The sequence below is a fragment of the Pelophylax lessonae genome, assembly GCF_965119305.1.
Source record: "Pelophylax lessonae genome assembly, chromosome: 1".
Taxonomy (NCBI): Eukaryota; Metazoa; Chordata; class Amphibia; order Anura; family Ranidae; genus Pelophylax; species Pelophylax lessonae.
Genome location: NC_138768.1, coordinates 476,469,916 through 476,491,014, shown reverse-complemented (window position 1 = coordinate 476,491,014; position 21,099 = coordinate 476,469,916). Strand labels below are relative to the sequence as shown.

At 44.3% G+C, this 21,099-nt stretch overlaps 1 protein-coding gene across 8 annotated transcripts in view; it reads right to left on the bottom strand.

Moving 5' to 3' along the window:
* Positions 1–19,182: 19,182 nt before the first annotated feature.
* The window catches only part of APBA3 (amyloid beta precursor protein binding family A member 3), a gene marked incomplete at its 5' end in the record, with an annotated part of 179,559 nt that continues 177,642 nt past the window's right edge, over positions 19,183–21,099 (bottom strand). For all 8 annotated transcript variants that reach the window (XM_082243765.1, XM_082243771.1, XM_082243767.1 and 5 more), the window contains one exon: positions 19,183–19,541. In XM_082243765.1, the coding sequence (XP_082099891.1) occupies positions 19,470–19,541 (72 nt within the window). In that variant the 3' untranslated portion in view covers positions 19,183–19,469. The remainder of the gene's footprint in view (positions 19,542–21,099) is intronic.

The following is a 21,099-nucleotide window of genomic DNA, read 5'->3' as shown; positions in this document are numbered from 1 at the left end:
CACCAGTTATGGGGCACTGTCCACCCCCTGGGCAACACCAGTGATGGGGCACTGTTTACCCCCCCGGCAACACCAGTGGTGGGGCACTGTTTGGGAATAAAATCAAGTAACATTTGCAGGACACATAATGCTCCCAGTACTTTTATACCAAAACATTCAGAAAAAAAAGGTGGGCTTGGACTACACCTGTTCAAGAAACTTCTGGCAACACCAGTGATGGGGCACCCCCCCCCCCCCGGCAACACCAGTGATGGGGCACTGTCCACCCCCATGGCAACACCAGTGATGGGGCACTGTTTACTCCCCCCTGGGCAACACCAGTGATGTTTACATAGTAGGTGAGGTTGAATAAAGACAATAGTCCATCCAGTTCAACCTGTGTAGGTGTGTGTGGCTGTAATCATCTCACATACCCCTGAATGTTCTGATCCTTGAGATGTACGTCTAATAGTCTTTTGAAAGCCACCATACTACCCGCAGAAACCACCTCTTGTGGTAGAGAATTCCACAATCTTTTAGCCCTAACAGTAAAGAACCCCCCACGCTGCCTGAGATTAAAACCTCCTGAGACCGGCAACCAGAACTGGACAGAATACTCCAGATGTGGTCGGACCAGAGTTTTATAGAGTGGAAGGATTATAGACTTATCTCTGGAATACATCCCTTTCTTTATGCATGCTAATATTCTGCTAGCCTTGGCAGCTGCCGCTTGACATTGCATGCTGTTGCCTAGTCTATCATCAACCAAGACTCCCAGATCTTTCTCCATTTTTGATTCCCCCAAGGGTTCCCCTCCTAATGTGTATTGTGCTTTTATATTTCTAGTCCCCAAGTGCAAAACCTTACACTTCTCCACGTTAAACCTCATTTGCCAAGTCGTTGCCCACTCCGTTATTTTGTCCAGGTCATCCTGTAGGATATCTGCTTCATGCTGTGCAGTTATTGCCCTGCCCAATTTTGTGTCATCTGCAAAAACTGATATTGAACTACTGATCCCGACCTCAATGCTGTTTATGAATAAATTGAACAAGGTTGGTCCCAGGACTGAGCCTTAGGGAACCCCGCTTATTACCTCAGACCAGTCTGAGTATGCACTGTTTATTACCACCCTTTGGACCCGCCCTTTTAGCCAGTTCCGTATCCAAGAGCAAACCCTGCTGTCAATACCTGCAGACCTTATTTTATAAATTAAGCGCTTATGGGGAACTGTATCAAACGCCTTAGTGAAATCTAGGTACACCACATCCACTGGTCTGCCCCTATCTAGCTCACAGCACACCTCCTCGTAGAATGTTAAGAGACTGGTTTGACAAGAACGCCCATTTGTAAACCCATGCTGGTTACTGCTGATGATGCTACTATCTTTAGCAAACTCTACGATATAGTCCCTTATCATCCCCTCCAGAAGTTTACATACTACTGTCAGACTGACAGGCCTATAATTTCCCGGTATATGCCTCTGACCCTTTTTGAATATCGGAATCACGTTTGCTTTCCTCCACTCCCCTGGTACATCTCCTGTCCTAATACTGTTAGCAAAGATCAGGAACAGTGGTCTGGATATAACCTTACTGAGTTCCTTGAGTACTCTCGGATGTACGCCATCCGGGCCTGGTGATTTGTTTGTGTTAAGTTTATCCAGCCTTTCCCTGATTTCACCCTCTGTTAGCCATAGTGGCAAGTCCTGTGTATTACTACTAACCATACAGTCATGGTTAGTGTACCCCTCCTTTTCCTGTGTAAATACTGACGAGAAAAAAGCATTCAGCACGGTTGCTTTTTTAGTGTCCTCTGTAACCATCCTCCCATCATCGTTAATTATGTGTGCAATATGCTCTGCCCTAGTTTTTTTGCTGTTGATATATTTAAAGAACTTCTTTGGTTTTTTTTTTACTATCCTCCGCTATTTGTCTCTCAAAGTCTATTTTAGCCATCTTGATTTCGTGTTTACACTTCTTATTTGCCTCCTTGTATTGGTCGAAAGCCAATACTGTGCCCTCTGATTTATATTTTCTGAAAGCCAATTTTTTTCCCCTAATAAGTTTTTTAACGCTACGGTTTAGCCAGCCAGGTTTGGCTTGGTCTCTTCTAAATTTATTTCCCGTAGGAATGCACTGCAAGATGCATTTGCTTAATATGTTCCTAAAGCATTCCCATTTCTCCTCTGTCGTCAGTGATCCCAAGTTAACCCTTTCCATCAATGAGTACAGTTTTGGAAAGTTTGCCCTTCTGAAGTTAAGGGTTCTTATGTTCCCCACTTGACTTGCTATATTGTTATTTACGCTAAATGTGATCATCCTGTGATCGCTAGAGCCCAGGTAGTCCTGGACTTCTACCTCCGAGATTATGTCTGGGTCATTAGTGATCAATAGATCCAGGATTGCGTTTTCTCTAGTAGGAGAATCCACCAGCTGTGACATGTAATTATCCTGTAAGGTTTCCATGAATAGACGGGCCTTATGTGAGTGTGTAGTCCCCTCTCCCCAGTCAATGTCGGGATAATTGAAGTCCCCCAATATGATGACTGATCCTAGCTTTGCCACTTTACCCAAAAGTGCTAAAAATTCCAGCTCAATCTCCTCCCCTTGTTTAGTGGTCTATAGCACACCCCCACAATTACTTTTCCCTTTTCTCCTTCCCTGTGGAGTTCTACCCATACGGATTCTAACTCCATACTCATCCCTTCCGTAATGTCACTCCTCTCAATCACCCTTGCATTATTCTTGATGTAGAGACATACCCCTCCCCCTCTTTTTCCTACCCTGTCCTTCCGGTACACTGAATACCCTTGGATATTTGCCAGCCAGTCATGTGAGGGGTCGAACCAAGTCTCCGTTATTCCCACAAGGTCTATGTCCTCCTCATGTACTAACATTTCCAACTCATCCATTTTATTAGCTAGGCTCCTGGCATTAGCATATACCCCTCTTAGTGTTACGGAAGTTAAACGTGATTGGTGGTTTTGTTTATTCCTGTTTGGTCTGCGGTTCTCTCGCACAGACCTACCGATTGACGTTGTGGACCTACTGTCGCTGCTGACCCTACAACGGTCTTCAGTCCTTTGCTCCCCCCCCCCCCCCTGGCAACAACAGTGATGGGGCACTGTTTGGGAATAAAATCAAGTAACATTTGCAGGGCACATAATGCTCCCAGTATTTTTATACCAAAACTTTTATTTTTTATTAAGCTCCTATATACGGTAAATATAATAAACGCTTATCTGGATTAAAGAGTTAATATTCCTTATAAGGTGCAATATAATAATAGAAAAATAAGTGAATAAAAACATCCGTGTCAGCCAGAGATATGAAATAGGGAGCATAGAAAGACCACCTATATGTGCTATATGGACGTTTTTAATCACTTATTTTTCTATTATAATATTGCATTTTATAAGGAATATTAACTCTTTTATCTGGATAAGCTTTTATTCTATTGTTTGGCAGGCTGCATTACATGGACAGGACACTGTAACACTAAGCTCGGCACTCACGTGCTGCTTCTCTCCTCTTTTCTCCCTCGCCTCGATCTGACTGACTCCCTCACTGACGGCAGCAAGAAGGCGGAGAAGAAAGGCAGAGAGGATAGGAGGAGGGAGGGGGAGGTCACATAAGTGCCGAGCTGTGAGAGACAATGAGTGCACCGGCAGTTTCAGAGGAGAAAGGCAGGGAAAGTCCAGAACGCAGCGCAACTAATCGGAGGATCAACTAATCGATAATGACAATCGTTGACAACTATTGTAATTATTGATTTTGTCGATTAGTTGTTTCAGCCCTAAATGCAACCAACACTATGATGTCAAATCAATCAAGTAATACAAATTGCATGAATGCAATTTGTATTACTTGATTGATTTGACATCATAGTGTTGGTTGCATTTTATTTTGCATATTTTACAGCAGCTGCTATTAGTGTGATTGTATCATATGTTTATAATTTAACATTTATTTGGCTTTTAGCGCTGGGTGAGTGTTTGTCGGTCGTATCTCAAAAAACACTTTTTTTGTTATCTTTCAAGCTTGTTGAGTTTTTTCAAGTTTACCACTGGGCACAGATTGCCTAATTTTAACTTTTTTTTTGTTACTTGGAACAGAGGTGAATCAAATCCTAATCTCCTCTGGGCATTTGGAACCTTCACGATTGCTAGTTTTTTTTTTTTTTTATTCGGCTACAAACTGGACCAGAATTTTTTTTTTTTTTCCATCAAATCTGGTAGCCTGGCCGGCTAAAAGTGATCAGAACGTGGACATACCTTAAACTTCCACCAATGTCACATCAATATAGCCGATATGGGCCACTGATCCTGAATATTTTCCATTCAGGTGTGTGCGCAAAGCTTCACACAGGCACCCCCTGGATGAGTGCAGTTTTAAAAAGACTTCTGCTGTTCTCCCAAAGACCGGTGCCTTAAATTTTTAAGGCTTCAACAATGAAGATTGGGTACTTCTCCAGTTCCTTTTGTAATCTTTCCCTGGTCTGTTGAATTTTGCAGCTGGTGGTCGGCGGGATCTCCAGCCATAATGCCCTCCTTGCCGTGACCACGGGCTACATCTTGAAATGCATCAATTGATGTCTACTGACACCTCCACCACAGAGTTTCCCCCCCAATTTTAGCTCTTAAAAATTGGTTACCAACTTGTCACCCCATTTCCTCGAGAAGGGCTTCTTTAAAGAGTAACTTCACTTTCCTTTTCAATCTACAGGGCTGTCATTTTCTGTAAAATGCAATATGGCTATCTAGAGGTGTTCTAAGATACAAGTCAGATTTTTGGCCTCCACGGCAACAAAAGTGTATTTTTTTTTGTAAGATACTCCCAAACAGGAAATCAAGTCTAAAGGGATACAGACCCTGCCACTTTCCTCGTTAGAGCTCTGCAGGTGCAGCAGCTACTTGATAATTATGAAACCACTCCCATTAGGCTCACTCAGCACATGGGCTAGTTAATGCTGGTCTACAGTCACCTGCCGATGCTACAGTACGTAGGAGCACTTCAGATCTAGATCTAATTTTCTGATTAGAGCCTCCTTGAATGTAACTGCAAGGTGACGTGTCTTGCCAGTCGCATTAAATGATGCATCCATCATCGGAGGAGACAGCAGCAAGTTGACCTTTGGCTTTTTCAGATGATACAGTTTTGACAACCTGTTTATACAGGCCTTTTTCTCTGAACCCTTCCGTTCTTCCTGGATTAACCCCTCCAGTTGTTCAGTGAAGAAAAATTAGTAAATTCTAACCTTGTGGAGTTTCCTCCACTTCACCCCAGGCAATTGTGTCCTTAACTGCCATTGCAAAAGGCTCTGTTGGGCAAACGTCATAGCCTGTGGCCCCTTTAATGTCTTCATCCTCCAACAGGCTGTCCAATTTGGACACCACCTTCTGGCTCTGGTTGAAAGTGCTAGCTAATTCAGCTGCTGACTGAGGACTACAGGCTTCATATATCGACTCCTTGGCTGATTCTTTAATCAAGGCTGGTACTTTCCTGACATCCCTTTCGTTGTCAGTTGTCGCTTCCTCCAAGCAGACTTGACATACTAGCTTGTCAGGCAAGGCCTTTCCACCACAAACACAGCAACCATTAGGGCTCATAACCTTTGTAAACGAGAAGCAATAATAATGAGAGGCGCGATGATGACCTTGATCAATGTTGTCTGGACCTAAATGGCAACTGTTTTGGCTTACATCTTGAGGTCCTTGAAGGGCTGTATGCTGCTTGCTCCAGGCAGACTGGACATACAAGCTTGTCAGGCAATGACTTTCCACCACAAATGCAGCAACTTTAGGGCTGGTAACCTGTGATGTTTGTAGATGGGGAGCAATGATAATGAGAGGTGAGATGATTACTTTTATCAATTTTGCCTTGATGTCTGCTCTTAGATGGTGACTTGTCTTAAGCTTTAGAGGGCTCCCTCCATTTTGAGGTCCTTACAGGGCTGCAGATTTTGGCCCACTTTTTCTCAAGATCTTCACTACTTACCTAATACCTTTACCTTAAAAGCAATGGGTGGTCAGATTGGGCAGTGTTCCCCAAAGAAACAGAGCAAAGCGGCAGCCTGAAGTGAAAAAAAAGCATGACAGTGATCCCAGAGCAAGCATTGAGAAGGAGATGGGAAGAGCCAAGGTGAATGCCATAAAAAGGGAAAACATACCTGTAAACAATGGCCACATAAGCATCCCGCATGCATAAGTAAAGAATTCCACCAGGTTTTGGCCAAAACTGCCATAAAACCATTTAAAACTGGCCCATTTGGCCATTAGTGATATCAGTGTCTTAGCATGCTCAGATTGCCATCTTGGAAAAGGGCAAGCCAGGAAACTGATCAAAGAGGCCGTATCACTTCCTATCTTTAAATGCTCAAGAGTGTACTTGCATTGCTGCAACCATCTTGGAAATGGCAAATGCCCACAACACAGATAAACAGAGAAAAGAAGTAGAAAGCAAAAAGAAACCGCTGCCAATTAAGCCAAAGCTTGTTTAAAGCTTTGACAGGCCTGCACCACCAGAATGGGGCTTCAACCATATAGCTCATTTAGAGGCTGTACAGGAAAGACTAACCACACAGGAGAGGCTGAACTATGCCCCTGCAGACCACGAGAATGGGACTCCAACCATATAGCCAATTTAGAGACTGTACAGGAAGGATTTCCACCCAGGAGAGGCTGAACCTGGCTGGGGAGACAAACGGTAAGGGATACCTCATGACTCAAGTCCTGATCAGGTGAAGACAAAAATTAGAATGCTGCAAGTCGGGACTGTCTTTGATTTATAGTTAACCAGTCCTAGCAGGTTGTGGGGGCAGAGCCACAACCCATTGTATGCTGCCATAATGCGCCAGGAAAAGTTGACAAGCATTCTAATCCCTCTGCACTCAAGGCAAAATTTAAAAAAAACGTTTTTCCTTCAATTATACTTTAACCTGCCTAAAAAAAAAGATAAAAAGAGATTTTAACTGAAATTTAGTAACAGCTGTAAAAATCACAGATTTTTACAAACTGTCAATAAATGTACTGATGGTTGTCAACCCCGACACGTGTGTCACTACCATTTTTAATATTCCTGTACATTTTTTTTTTTTTTAGCAAACACAAACACACATCTAAATGTTTTTTTGGACTTATCTACACTCTCTGCTAGCACCAATAACTGTAGAAGGGAGTTCCACATCCTTATATGATAGTTTCCTCTCAATGCTAGAGTTCCCCAAGATTTGTATATTGCAATCATACAGTATCCCCTCCTAATCATTAAGTTACAGGGAGAATACGTTTAATGTTTGTAGTTGTTGCCCTTCTCTGGACTCTCCAGTTCAACAACATCCTTCCTGAGGATTAATTGTCAGGTCACAGTGGAAAGCATACTCAAAATGTGGTAGAATTATAGTTTTAGCGCTTGGGTAAATACTCTTTATGATGCATGCTAAAAGTCTGCTGGCCCTGCTTTCTGCAGCATGACATTACATGCTATTGCTGATTCTGTCATCAACTAGGACCCCGGATCCTTTACCATCTCCTTCTGTGAGTAACTTGCATTCATATTTTTAGTTCCCAAGTGCATTACTTTACATTTTTTAATATTAAATTTAGCTGCTTACCCTCTAAGTTATAGCCCTGCTTCGCTTTCGATCATCAGTAAACACTGTAAATGATATATATATTGGAATAAATAGGTCAAAATCAAACAAGTTAAACAGAATTGGTCCCGCTACTGAGCCCTGGGGTACCCTGCTTACAACTTCAGATCCTTTAGAAAATATGCTATTAATCATTACCCTTTGGAAGTATTCCTGCAATCAGTTTTCTATCCAGGTACATAACAAATCGTCAATGCCAAAAGACCTTAACATTGAAACAGTACATCATAAAACGCTTAATTTACAAATTCCTTAGCAAAATACAGATATGCTACATCCACAGACCTTTTATCCAAATACAACTTACCATCTCAAAGAATATTAAAAGGTTGGTCTTGCAAGAACAGTCTTTCATAAATCAATGCTGGTTACTACTAATGATCTGATTTTCATTAGCTAACTAATGGATATGGTCCTTTATCATACCTTCCAAAAGTTTACATACAGGTTAGGCTTAATGGTCTGTAGTTTCCAGGTACTGTATATACTGTATCTTGACCCTTACTTTTGAATACTGGTACCTAGTTTGCTTTTTGCCAATCATCTGGTACCAATGTAGTAAGCGTTCCTTAGCCATGGTATAGCCAGAACATTATTCCTAATGTTTAAGTTCTTTGAGGACTCTCAGGTGTAAGCAATCTGGTCCCAATGATTTGTTCTGATTACACTTTTCTAGTCTTTTTTGAACACTGGTATCGGTTAGCAACACAAGGATCTGTTAAAAATACTTAGCAATTATGGTAGTTTATTATATCCCTCCTTCTCTAGCATATAAATGGAGAAGAATGTACACTACTCAAAGAAATGAAAGGAACACTTTTTAATCAGATTATAGCATCAAGTCAATTAAACTCCCGGGATATTGATTTCTCCAGTTAAGTAGCAGAGGGGGTTGTTAATCAGTTTTAGCTGCTTTGGTGTTCATGAAATTTACAACAGGTGCACTAGATGGGCAACAATGAGATGATCCCCAAAACAGTTATGATTTTGCAGGTGGAGGCCAATGGCATTTTTTCCCTACTCATGTTATCTGACTGTTTTTCACTAGTTTTTCATTTGGCTAGGGTCAGTGTAACTACTGGTAGCATGAGGGAATACCTGGACCCTATAGAGGTTGCAAAGGCAGTCCAACTCCTCCAGGATGGCACATCAATATGTGCCATTGCCAGAAGGTTTGCTGTGTCTCCCAGCACGTCTCCAGAGCATGGAGGAGATTCCAGGAGACAGGCAGTTACTCTAGGAGAGCTGGACAGGGCCGTAGAAGGTCCCTGACCCATTAGCAGAAACCGGTATCTACTCCTTTGTGCAAGGATAAACAGGATGAGCACTGCCAGAGCTCTACAAAATGACCTCCAACAGGCAACTGGTGTGAATGTCTCCGCCCAAACAACCATAAACAGACTTCATGAGGGGGGCCTGATGTCCTCTAGTTGGCCCTGTGCTCACTGCCCGGCACCGTGAAACTCGATTGGCATATGCCATTGAACACCAGAATTGGCAGGTCTGCCACTGGCGCCGTGTGCTTTACAATGATGAGAGCATGTTCACCCTGAGCACATGTGACAGACGGGAAAGGGTCTGAAGAAGCCATGGAGAAGGCTATACTGCCTGCAACATCATTCAGTGGTGGTGGTGTTTTAGTGATGGTCTGAGGAGGCATATTCATGGAGGGACCCACAGACCTCTCTACAGGCTAGACAATGGCACCCTGACTGCTATTAGGTATGGGGATAAATTCCTTGGACCCATGGTCAGACCCTAAGCTGGTGCAGTGGGGTCCTGGGTTCTTCCTGGTGCACAACAATGCCCGGTCTCATGTTGCGAGAGTATGCAGCCAGTTCCTGGAGGGAAGAAATTGATGCCATTGATCGCCCCCCAAGCTCGCCTGACCTAAATCCAATAGAAAACCTCTGGGACATTATGTTTCAGTCCATCCGACGCCTCAAGGGTTGCACCTCAGTCTGTTCAGAAGCTCAGTGATGCCCTGGTCCAGGTCTGGGAGCAATTACCCCAGGAAAACATTAGTCATTTCTTTAGGAGCATGCCCCAACGAGTGGCGATTTTGGCTCTGAGGAAGAGGGTCCTCCCTCGAAACGCGTAAGCCACATCAGGTTTTGCGGACGCCATCACGCTATCCAGCAGTAGAGAAGTGTCCTGGAAGCAAGCGGTGCCCATTTCCTATATGCTTCTTCATATGCTGCGTTTGTGAGTATATTGTACGCTACCCTTCTTTGATTTTAATAAACTTTTAAGTGGTAATGCACAAGGTCAGTGCACCCTTCTCTTGTTGTTTTCTTGTCATGCCCCAACGTTGTCAGGCATGCATACAAGCACTTGGTGGCCATAAAAGACTATTGAGTATCATTTTGAGTTGCTGCAATGAAATTTCAGCAAAATGGACTAGCCTGCTGCATCATTTTTTTCACTTTGATGGAAATTAAAATTATCAACCTACAGATGGCTTAACTCAAAGGCATCCCCAAAATCAAACGTTGTGACATCCTTTCATTCCTAACACATTACCCAGTCCATATCAGTAAAGATATCCAGCATGAGATTTTTTTACCCCCATTGAGCTCTGATGGGTTTTCAAAGTGTTCCTTTAATTTTTTTGAGCAGTGTATTTAATATTTACCTTCTTCCAGTCACTTGTGACCAACTTCCCTTGGTCATCTTTTATAGGTTCAGCGTGTTCAAACCTTGTTGTTTTACTATTAATATATTTAAAAAAAACATTATGGGATTTCATTTTTTAACTCCTTAGCAATGTGTCTCAATCTATTTTCGCTAATCTGATCATGCTCTGGCATTTCCTATTGCACTCTTTGAATGCTGATGGCAACCCTCTGGTCTTATATTTTTTTTTTAAAGGATGTTTTTTTCCCTAATTAACAGCTTGCCAACTATAGAACACAGATATACAGAGGCAAGGCAGCTCAGCTGTGCCAGATCATGTACCTAGCAAGTGATCTGACACTTCCACGTAGGGGCACACACCACCGGCGACCGGGATGTGCAGTGATTAAACACAGCAGATGTCAATCACGGGTTTTGGCCAATGGATTACAGCCGGCACCCAGTGATCGTCATGAATTTACACAGGACAGAGTTCTGCCTATGTAAACAAGGCAGAGGCCTGTCCTGCCAACAGGGAAGTAATAGATTTTCTTTCCTAGCAAAGCAAGGAATAAAATCCATTATTCTATCTAGTAAAAGCACCTAACACAGTACATCAAAACACTGGCTAGGCACACATTTAACCCCTTAAGTACCAGTGTCATTAGTAAAGTAACGATACATATTTTTAGCACTGAATCCCAAAAAGTGTCAGTGTCCGAATGTCTGCTGCAATATCGCAATCCCGCTGATCACTGCCATTACTAGTAAAATAAGTAAAAAAAGAATTCAAGTATATATCCTTAAAGGCCCGTACACACAATAAGAAAATCGGAAGGGAAATCTCATCCGACAAACGATTTTCGGATTGTAAGTATAGTGCTCTCGACAGCCGATTACGGATTTTCGGATGACAAAAACTGGATGTGCAGGCTATAAAATTTTTATCGTACGTCAACACAACGTCTGATTTTCGCTTAATTAGTACAGTTTTCGTCTGAAAAAAATCTTAAGAGCAAGACTAAGCATGCTCAGAAACGAAAGAACACATACAAAACAATTCAACACATGACATCACTTCTGAAGTAGAATTCTATCGTACGGGAATTTTCATATAAAAGTAACCTCTTCACTTTCGAGGCTATGAGACTAGCATGAAACAAAAAACAGTCGACAGATCATTCGATAATCTGATCGTGTGTACGAGGCTTTAGTTTGTATACGCTATAACTTTTGCACAAACAAATCAATATACGCTGAATCCAAATTTTTTTTTTTTTTACTGAAAACATGTAGAAGAATGTATATTGGTCTAAATTTATCAAAAAATTAAGATTTTTTATTTTTCTTATTGGATATGTATTATAGCAAAAAGTAAATAATTTTTTTTCTTCAAAATGGACGGTCTTTTTTTGGTTATAGCGCAAAAAATAAAAAACGCAGTGGTGATCAAATACTATCTAAAGAAAGCTCTATTTGTGGGGGAAAATAGAATTTTTGTAAAGTCTTACCGTAAAATTCTTTTCTCCGAGTACTCTGACAGTCGCCGCCCCTTTTCAAATCCATTATGATTGGGTAATGACTGCACTTCCAGGAGTAAGCTAGGCAGTTATTAAACAGTTAATAACACAGGTTTTTTTTTTTTTTTAACCAGACACACCTCTAGGGGGCTGTCTCTCAGGCATTATCCCTCAGCTACTTCCTGTATCTTACCAGTTCTTGTAGCAAGCAGTACCGCCAGGCAAACACAACCCCACATCTATAAAAATAGACACCAGAGGGGCGGGGACTGTCAGAGGACTCAGAGAAAATAATTTTACGGTAAGACTTTACAAAAATTCTATTTTCTCTTACGTCCTCTGACAGTCGCCGCCCCATTTCAAATCCATCACGATTGGGATGTCCCAAAGCAGTACAAAGGTGTGAGGGGTGGGGAAACAAAGCAACCATCAAAGAGGTAACAAAGGCCACCCTAGGCAAAACATTGCCCTAAAGGAACTGGAAAAAACCAGGACAAGGAAAACCAAAGAAGAGACAAGACTCTTCAAACAACTGCCGCACTCAAAACCTTTGCTGCCAAAAGAAACATCCGAGGATGCCAAAAACCTCAATATTGTTGAATTATGGAAAGGTGTGCACAGGCGACCAAGTCGCCGCCTTACACACCTGAGCCACAGAAGTCTGATGGCGAAAAACCCAAGAGGCACTAATGGCTCGAGTGGAATGAGCCTTTACAGGGAAAGGAGGAACCTGACCCTTAACAAATTAGGCCTTAACCACAGTCTGTCTAATCCATTTTAAAATGGTTGCTGCAGACGCAGCTAAGCCCTTCCAAGGTCCCCCAGGAAGAACAAATAAGGAATCAGATTTCCTAACAGACTCCTTGGCAGATAGGGAAATCCTAATAGTCTGTACCACATCTAAAGAAGGTAAGACCACTTCTTTAGGACGCTTAAACTTTGCACAGAGCGAAGGCAACACAATAACCTCATTAAAGGTGGAAGAAAAAGACCACCTTGGTCAAAAAAACAACTGATTTAGTCGCAAGACTACCTTGTCCCTATGGAGCACCAAGTAAGGTGAACGGCAAGACAAGGCTGCAATTTCAGACACTCTGCGAACAGATGTGAAAGCCACTAAGGCGGCAACCTTCTGGGATAAAACAGGCAGAGGAATATCTCTGATGACGCACCCCCTGAACGAGGAACGAATCAAAGGATTGTTCGCCAAGGGGCGCTGAAAAAGGACAGCCAAAGCCAACAACTGGCCCTAAATCGTGGTCAGTGCTAAACGCTGATCAACCCCTTCCTGTAGGAAGGTCAAAACCTTCGCTACCGAGAAGGAATGAGGGTGTAAACCCCACGATTCACACCAAGTAAAATAGGCGTTTCAGGTGCGATAATAAATCTTCCTGGAAACAGCCTTCCGAGCCTTCAACAATGTAGGGATGACCGAATTCGGAAGACCCCTATCCCCTAAAACTTGGCTTTAGACAGCCACGCCGATAAAGCCAGCGACTGTAAAGCAGGCTGGAAGATCGGCCCTTGAGACAGAAGAACGTCTCTCAATGGTAGCCGCCAAGGAGGTTCGATTGCCATTTGTACGACATCTGCGTACCACAACCGGCGTGGCCATTTTGGGGCCACCAGAACCACCGGAATTTGTTCCGACGCTCTCTGCGAAGGAATCTGGATAACTGTAGAATCGGAAAAAAGGCATACATCAGTCGATACTGATGCCAGGGAATCATCAACGCGTCTGCTGCATCCGCCAGAGGATCGCGCGTTCTGAACACAAACCTGCTTAGTCTTTTGTTCAGCCGGGACACAAACAGATCCACGCCCGGAGACTCCCACCAGGCACACAGGAATTGAAACACCTCTGGAGGTAGGGACCAAACCCCCTGGTCCAGGGTCTGGCGGCTCAGAGAGTCCACCTGCCAATTCTCCACACCTGGAATATGAGCGGCTGAAAATAGCCAGGACATGCATTTCGGCCCAATTCAGGATCTCCATCACCTCTATAGTCGCCCGGGCACTTCTGGTGCCCCCTTGGTGATTGACGTAAACCTCTGTCGTGGCATTGTCCGTGAGTACTCGGACCGGACAGCCCCGAAGTTGGGATGTCCACCGGAATAGGCAAAGCGTAATCCTCGAAGTTCCAACCGGTTTATCGGAAGGCCTCCTCCATGGACCATCGACCAGGGGCAGACATCTTGCCCAGTACTCCACCCCAGCCCAAAAGCTGGCATCCGTGGTGATCACTGTCTATGACAGAGGTCGGAATGACCAGCCCTGATACAAGGCTGGCGATTGTAGCCATCACAAGAGGTGCAATCTCACTTGATGACGCAGAGAAAATCTCCTGACTAGACTGAGAAGATCTGTCCCACCTGGCCAGGATCCCCGCTTGCAGGGATCAGGTGTGAAATTGAGCAAACGGGACGGCTTCGAAAGCCGACACCATCAGACCCAGAGACCGCATACAGGTCCACAGGGAAGAGAGATCCTCGTCCCTAAGGGACTAGATCTTGTCCAGTAGAGTCTGAAGTTAGTCCTCCGGGAGAAAAACTCATGCCTGGGCAGAGTCCAAGACCATACCCAGATACTGAATACACACTGACGGTGTCAGTGTCGATTTTTGGAAGCTTATGGCCTATCCAAACTCCCAAAGTGTCTGGATCGTCACCGACAGATCCTGCGACAGGGCTGCAGCTGAGCTGGACCCCAACAGGGGTTCGTCCCGATAACCGAGGACGGCAATTCCCTTAAAACACATTAAAGCTAGGACAGGAGCCAAAACTTTGGCGAAGACTCTGGGAGCCGAAGCGAGTCTGAAAGACGCCACAAATTGGGAATGCTCCACCGCTACTGTGAAGGAATTTGAACCGACTAGGCACCAGGAATGGACGTTTTAACGTGCGCCACATTTCATTAACAGTGTAATGAAACTCAGCCGGGCAGGGAAAAACCTGCGCCGACTTGCGGGTCCTGTGCGTCCCAAATGAGGACACAACGCCCGGAGGACTGGGCTCATCCTCCAAATGTAGTGTTTCCTTAAGAGAAACAATTAATTCATCCATGGTCGCCCACTCTTCAGGCGATCCCGGGGAGGAGGTATCAACCCCTTCCACCTCTGCCTCCCCCTCAGACCCCAGCGGGTCCAAGGACGAGCGAGACCCTGGAAAGGGCACGCTCGCAGCAGCAGCAGCCCTATCACCATCTGAATCAGAGGAGAGAGACAATCTGGGCCTCTTTTTAGCAGCACGTTCAGCCATCAGCATTTCCATATTTGACACCAAGGTCGCCACTACAGCGGCCAAATCAGGTCTCAGAGGGGCAACAGGAGAACTGGGGACCCCCACCAAAGCTGGGGGGAATTTGTCACCTTGAGCAATGGCTTCTCAGGACAGCAAAGTTTGTACTGCCCCTTTAAGATCGCTGCGGAGTGCACAGCCCACCGCTACAGCTACAGTGACAAAGACCCCCAAACAGGAGAAGAAAAAACTGAGCCAGAAGCGACAATACAGAAAGATATTGAGAGAGATGACCTGCAGGCCCCGCAGAGCGTTGCCTGCCACCGATGTCCTGCTTCAGAGGAAAAGGAAGTGCTGCTAGAGTAGGCTGAACTTATAGGCTGCATGACTCAAGGAAAATGGCTGCCCCATAGGATTGCATGGAAGGCTCCGCCAAAATGGCCGCCGGACATGCGGTCGGAACGATCATTCTGCTACCGCAAAATGGCAGCGGATGGCGCCAAAACAGCATGTAATATTGCCCAAAGAGAAGCCAAACATGCCTGCCCATACTAAAAATGGCAGACCACGCGGATTTACCCCGCTGCACCCCCAACAAGCACCGAAGTGACACAGGGAAGGGGACCCCCTAAAACATACAGCACCGCAGCGCATGCACAAGCGATCCCCGCAGGGACCACATGAGGGAGTCACACAGGCACAGACATGGGGGACACACAGCAACACAGGACTGCCACCCCAGACAGAGGCCCCACACAGAAGTACTTACCTGTACCAGATGGCATGGGGTGCCTCTATGAACGGAAAGCCGCTGTCCTCATCTGACAGGGAGTGCCGTTAGCCAGGGACCTGACACTGCAGCATCGCAGATGTGTCCTGTGAGGTAGCCACCTCACGGCTGCATCTCTGCTGCGAGCAGGGATGGGTCGTTCATAGTGCCAGGACGAACCACGGCTGAACGCTCGATGGCGGGCTGGGGGTCCATCTGACCCTCTGCCCTGGAGAACCAGGGCAGTCAGTCCGAATCCCAGCACCGCATGAATCCATCTTCATCCAAAGAATCCACTAAAACTAAAGCTGACAAAATCAACAGCTAGTAAAGTAAGAAAAAACTGACATTTTCAAAAGAATATCAAATAAAAAAAGATTAGATAGGCTGAGACTGTAGCCCCAGCACAGGGAAGCCTAACTACTCCTGAGGCTAGGCAGAATGAAACTGAGTTGGGAGTGGTCACTGCAGGGGGGGTATTGACAAGATGGGACACTCCCCATGGGTGTGTATATGCAAATGCCTTTGTTCTTTTGACTAAGTCTTTATGCCTAGCTACTCCTGAGGAGCGGAAGTCAATACCCAACAGTGATGACATAGAGGTGGCGGCGACTGTCAGAGGACGTAAGAGAAAGCAGATTTTTCCTAGCTCATTCAGTATACTTATGTTTTCTGCAACAGCAAATTCTGTGGTGGCACCCTGTCTGTCTAAAGGTCAAAACAGTGCTCTATCTGGAGTGTAGCAGGGCCAAAGCTGCGGCAGTAAAGTCCTTCTTCCCAAAGCCCTTGCTTTTGTTGTGAGGTACTGTAGCAGGTGGATATACTGAATGTGTCCTTTAATACTCTGTGTATAAAATTAAATAAGTGCGCAGGATCAGTAGTGTGAATAGCTGCAACCTTCGAACCAAATGGTGATAAAAATGTGTAGAAAAGAAATCAGGTGCGCTAAAATTCACTGGTGTCACAAATCAGGAAAAGGTGTGACACTATAATGAGTGTCCCCCATATACCTGTGATGTGTTTCCAAAATTGATGTGCACTTGAACGGGTGTACAGTAAATACTATACACCCTGGTGCATATACTTGGGTGTGTTATGGTGAATAGGTGATGATAAATGGATAATGTGATACCAACATAAACCAACAAAGTGCACAAGTAATTCAAAGAAAAAGTGTCCAATATTTCAATGGTTGCCACCTCAGTGTATAGTCCATATACATATAAAAGTGCATAAAGTCCCAATCGTCCCCTCACAGGCTAAAGTAAAATCCACTCTGTGGGTTCCTCTAGATCCGTGGGGTGCAGATGGGTTCCACCACCTTTGTGGGGATTAGCCCCTTACCATAGAGAAAAGAGGTTAAGGACGGATAATCAGCCCAGTAGTGTCTTGGGAATTCAGGGAGGTCACCGTGAAATAATCAGATAGTAAGTGTGGCCTCTTACCGGATCGCTCAAACCAAAAGGCGACTGTCTCACTGATCTTTCGGTGTCTCAACCAAATCCCGGTCCACTCTTGTTCTGGGTGTTACTCTCCGCACAGGTGAGGGCTTCCACGTGTATCTCACAGAAACAGAATCAGACCATAGCGCAGTACCTTTGACAATTTATTAAAACAAAAGTATCCAGTGCACTTACAGTTAGATGTTAACTAATGGACACAGGAAACCGATACCGATATTGGAGAGGCCGTGGCCGTCTGCAGTGCGGTCCTCGGCAACTTGCGATGACGATGCGGCGCTCCTCTGTGACGCGTTTCCACTAAACAGTCGTCAACGGAAATAGGAGTAAGCCAGCACCGCCATCATCCGCCCTTAAGTATCCTGATGTGTGCCGAACTTCCGGTGTCTGCAATGTATGTCTTCCCCAGTGCACACAAGAAGTGACTTCACACTCGGGTCTGCCTAGGAGACTTCCTGTCTTTGAAGAAGGTAAACATCCGGGTTAAAGGCCGGGGATGTCAGCCTGACATTTCTTTTCTACCCATTAATACTCTCCCTGCCATGTTTTACTTGCAATTTAGCCTTCCAATGTGGAGTCTGAGCAATGATGACATAGTGGGGGTAAAGTCTTACATGCATGTCGTCAGTTACCCCTTCCTTCCCATTGCTTCTTTCAGTCAGTATATGGAATAGAGCTCTCCTGACTACTGCCACTGACAATTTATCCATTGCATGCACTCATGGCCAGGGAACATAGCAGCATCACACTACCTTCTCCTGACTACTGCCACTGACATTTTATCCACTGCATTCACGCATGGACCAGGGGACATAGCAGAATCACACTACCTTCTTCTTACCCTCTTCACGCCAGTGCTATAGCCAAATAATAGCTACAGCACAGTCGTACATTTCTGGGAGGGCGTCTATTGACGTCCTCCCGTGATCACGCGCATCGGCAGGGATCTGTGATCGATGTGTCCTTTGGATACAGCTGATCACAGATTCGGGTAAAGAGCCAATCATAGTGGCTCTTTACCATGTGTCCAGCTGTGTGCAATCACAGCTAATCACAGTGTAAACAGGATTTTACAATTATAGGCATTCCTCTTCTCATGCTGATAGCACATGAGAGGAGAGCCGGTAAGTGACAATCCCCACAGGGGACATTTACAATAATCATTAAAGCCCTGATTATCAGTGCAGCCCCAACAGTGCCCATCAGCATGATCATGCAAATGTCAAAGTGCGACAGCGCTGAAAGCTGAAAAAAAGGTGAACGTGCCAATGGCAAGTGGGAGAATAGCTTTCAAAGGGCTCCACAGGCTGCAAGGGGGTTGGGTGCAAGATTGCAAACCTGCACAAAAGGAAACACATCCTCCTTCTCTTGTTCTATAGTTTACGTATCTAAATTAAATTCTCCATCCTGAGCCCAATCTTATGTCATCAAAACTCAGCTGTGCATAAAAAGCAGATGCACACGCTTAATCCACCTTGCACTCTGGAATGCTGAATATCATAGGTATACAGATATTTGCTAGGGGACTAGTATTCCTATTATGATATTACACCAAGTCATGTCCACAATGTAGCCCCAAGGAATGAAATAGAATTTAAAAACATTTTCTGATTTTTTTTTTGCTTGTAGAAAATACATTAAACCACAAAAATAATCTTTAATGTATTCCGTGAATTCCGGTGTTTTAAGTATTACATGTACTAGTCAATATGGTTTGCTAAGAACGACTAGTCCTTAGAATTTCAATTTCATTCGAAACAGCCAGAATATCACACCATAAAAAAAAAAAAATCAAAGTGCGCCTGTCTGTGAGAAAAATTATAACGTGAAGGTAAACTCTCTTTGCATGCACCTGGAGAGGCCTACAGGCGTGCCACAGGGCCCTCTGATATGCTTGATTCAATACTTTCTGGTAGAGTCCATTTTCGCTTAGTAAATTCCAGTTATGGTGGTTGTGCATATTTTTTTTTTTTTATTATAAACAAGATTACAACAATAGCCTCATCATTTACAAAACCTAGATCTGCAAAGATTTACAATAAAGATTGCTTAATTCCTTGCATTGCATTTACTGACACAGAAGGGATTTTGTTTCAGCCAAACTACAATTTTACTTTAAACTGCAGTCAAGCCTCAAACTTAAATAATCGATCCTTATTTTACATCACAGACAAGGGAAGACAATTATTGCTGGATCTTAAACATCAGGCCCGTTTGTAGGCTGTCCTTCAGATATTCTTCAGAGATAAGTTGGGGTCTCCTGTCCAGTCAGCAGTCTGTAGGTGGAGGCTGGCATGGTTTTGATGTGGACCTGTTGAAAGACACCTATTGTTAAAGATTTACAAATATTTATATCACTTCTAGTCATCTAATGTATGTAAGAGGCATCTTGAAATTTTTAGGAAGAATATGCATTTGGCTGAAAACTACTATACCATATAAAAGTAAAAAATTAAGGCTGATGGTAACAATTTAAAATCATTAATTTCCACATTGGATTTTAATTATTTTAATCCTACTCCTATTAATCTGAAGAGTCTTGCAGTTACTATGCACTGCCATGTCACACATCACAGAGCCTGTGTTCTGAACTACAGAGGCTCAGAGGAGGAGTTTCAAGAGGCAGCACAATCATTTTGCTAGAAAATTACTTTGCAAAACCCACCATTTTATTCTCTGGGGGGGTTCTGTCTGTTATGCCACACAGTATTTGTGCAGAGACATTTCAAATGCAAATTTTTGGGGAAAAATACACAACACATTTTAGTGCACACAAATCCAATTTTTGGTAATATATATATATATATATATATATATATAAAAAAGAGGGTGGTATGCTGAGTAAATAGATACCAAACATGTCACGCTTTAAAATTATGCACACCGATGGAAAAGCGGCAAACTACAGTACATTAAATTATCAATAGGCGACATTTTAAAAGCCTTTACAGTTTACCAATTTAGATTTACACAGGAGGTCTGGTGCTAGAAATATTGCTCTCGCATTTGCCGTAATACCTCCCATGTGTGGCTGTGATCGCTGTTCACATATGCGTGCGTTCGCCTTTCCGCGGTAGGGGGGGAGGTTTTTTTTTTAAACCGTCACCATTTTTTTTTTTATCTACACGGTCTCAAATTTTTGGGGTTTTTCATCTACTTTATTGCTATCACAATGGATAAACAACATCCCTTTTGATAGTATGGGCAGTGACAGGCACTCTTTTCTGCCTTTTAAAGGATCAGATCAAACCAAGATCACTATGATCTAGGGATAGACCAATATGTTTTTTTCAGTGCCAATACCGATATTTTGGTCACAACATATCGGTATTGGCCGATATTTTGTACATTTAAAGTTCTGAAAATTAAAGACAATTTTTGACACAAATCTGGTACTGAACATGTTAATTTTTGTTTAATGCTTAATGGCTGGCTTGCTGGCACCATGTGGTGGGTGGCTGGCTGGCACCCTGTGGTGGGTGGTTGGATGGCTGGCACTGTGTGGTGGATGGCTGGCTGGTACCCTGTGGTGGATGGCTGGCTGGCTGGCACCCTGTGGTGGATGGCTGGCTGGCACCCTGTGGTGGGTGACTAGCTGGCACCCTGTGGTGGGTGACTAGCTGGCACCCTGTGGTGGGTGACTAGCTGGCACCCTGTGGTGGGTGACTAGCTGGCACCCCTGTGGGTGGCTGGCTGGTACAGGGCCTGTGGGTGGCTGTCTGGCACCCTGTCTGTGGGTGGCTGGCTGTCTGGCACCCTGTCTGTGGGTGGGTGGCTGTCTGGCACCCTGTGGTGGGTGGCTGGCTGGCACAGGGGCTGTGGGTGGCTGGCTGGTACAGGGCTTGTGGGAGGGTGGCTGGCTGGTACAG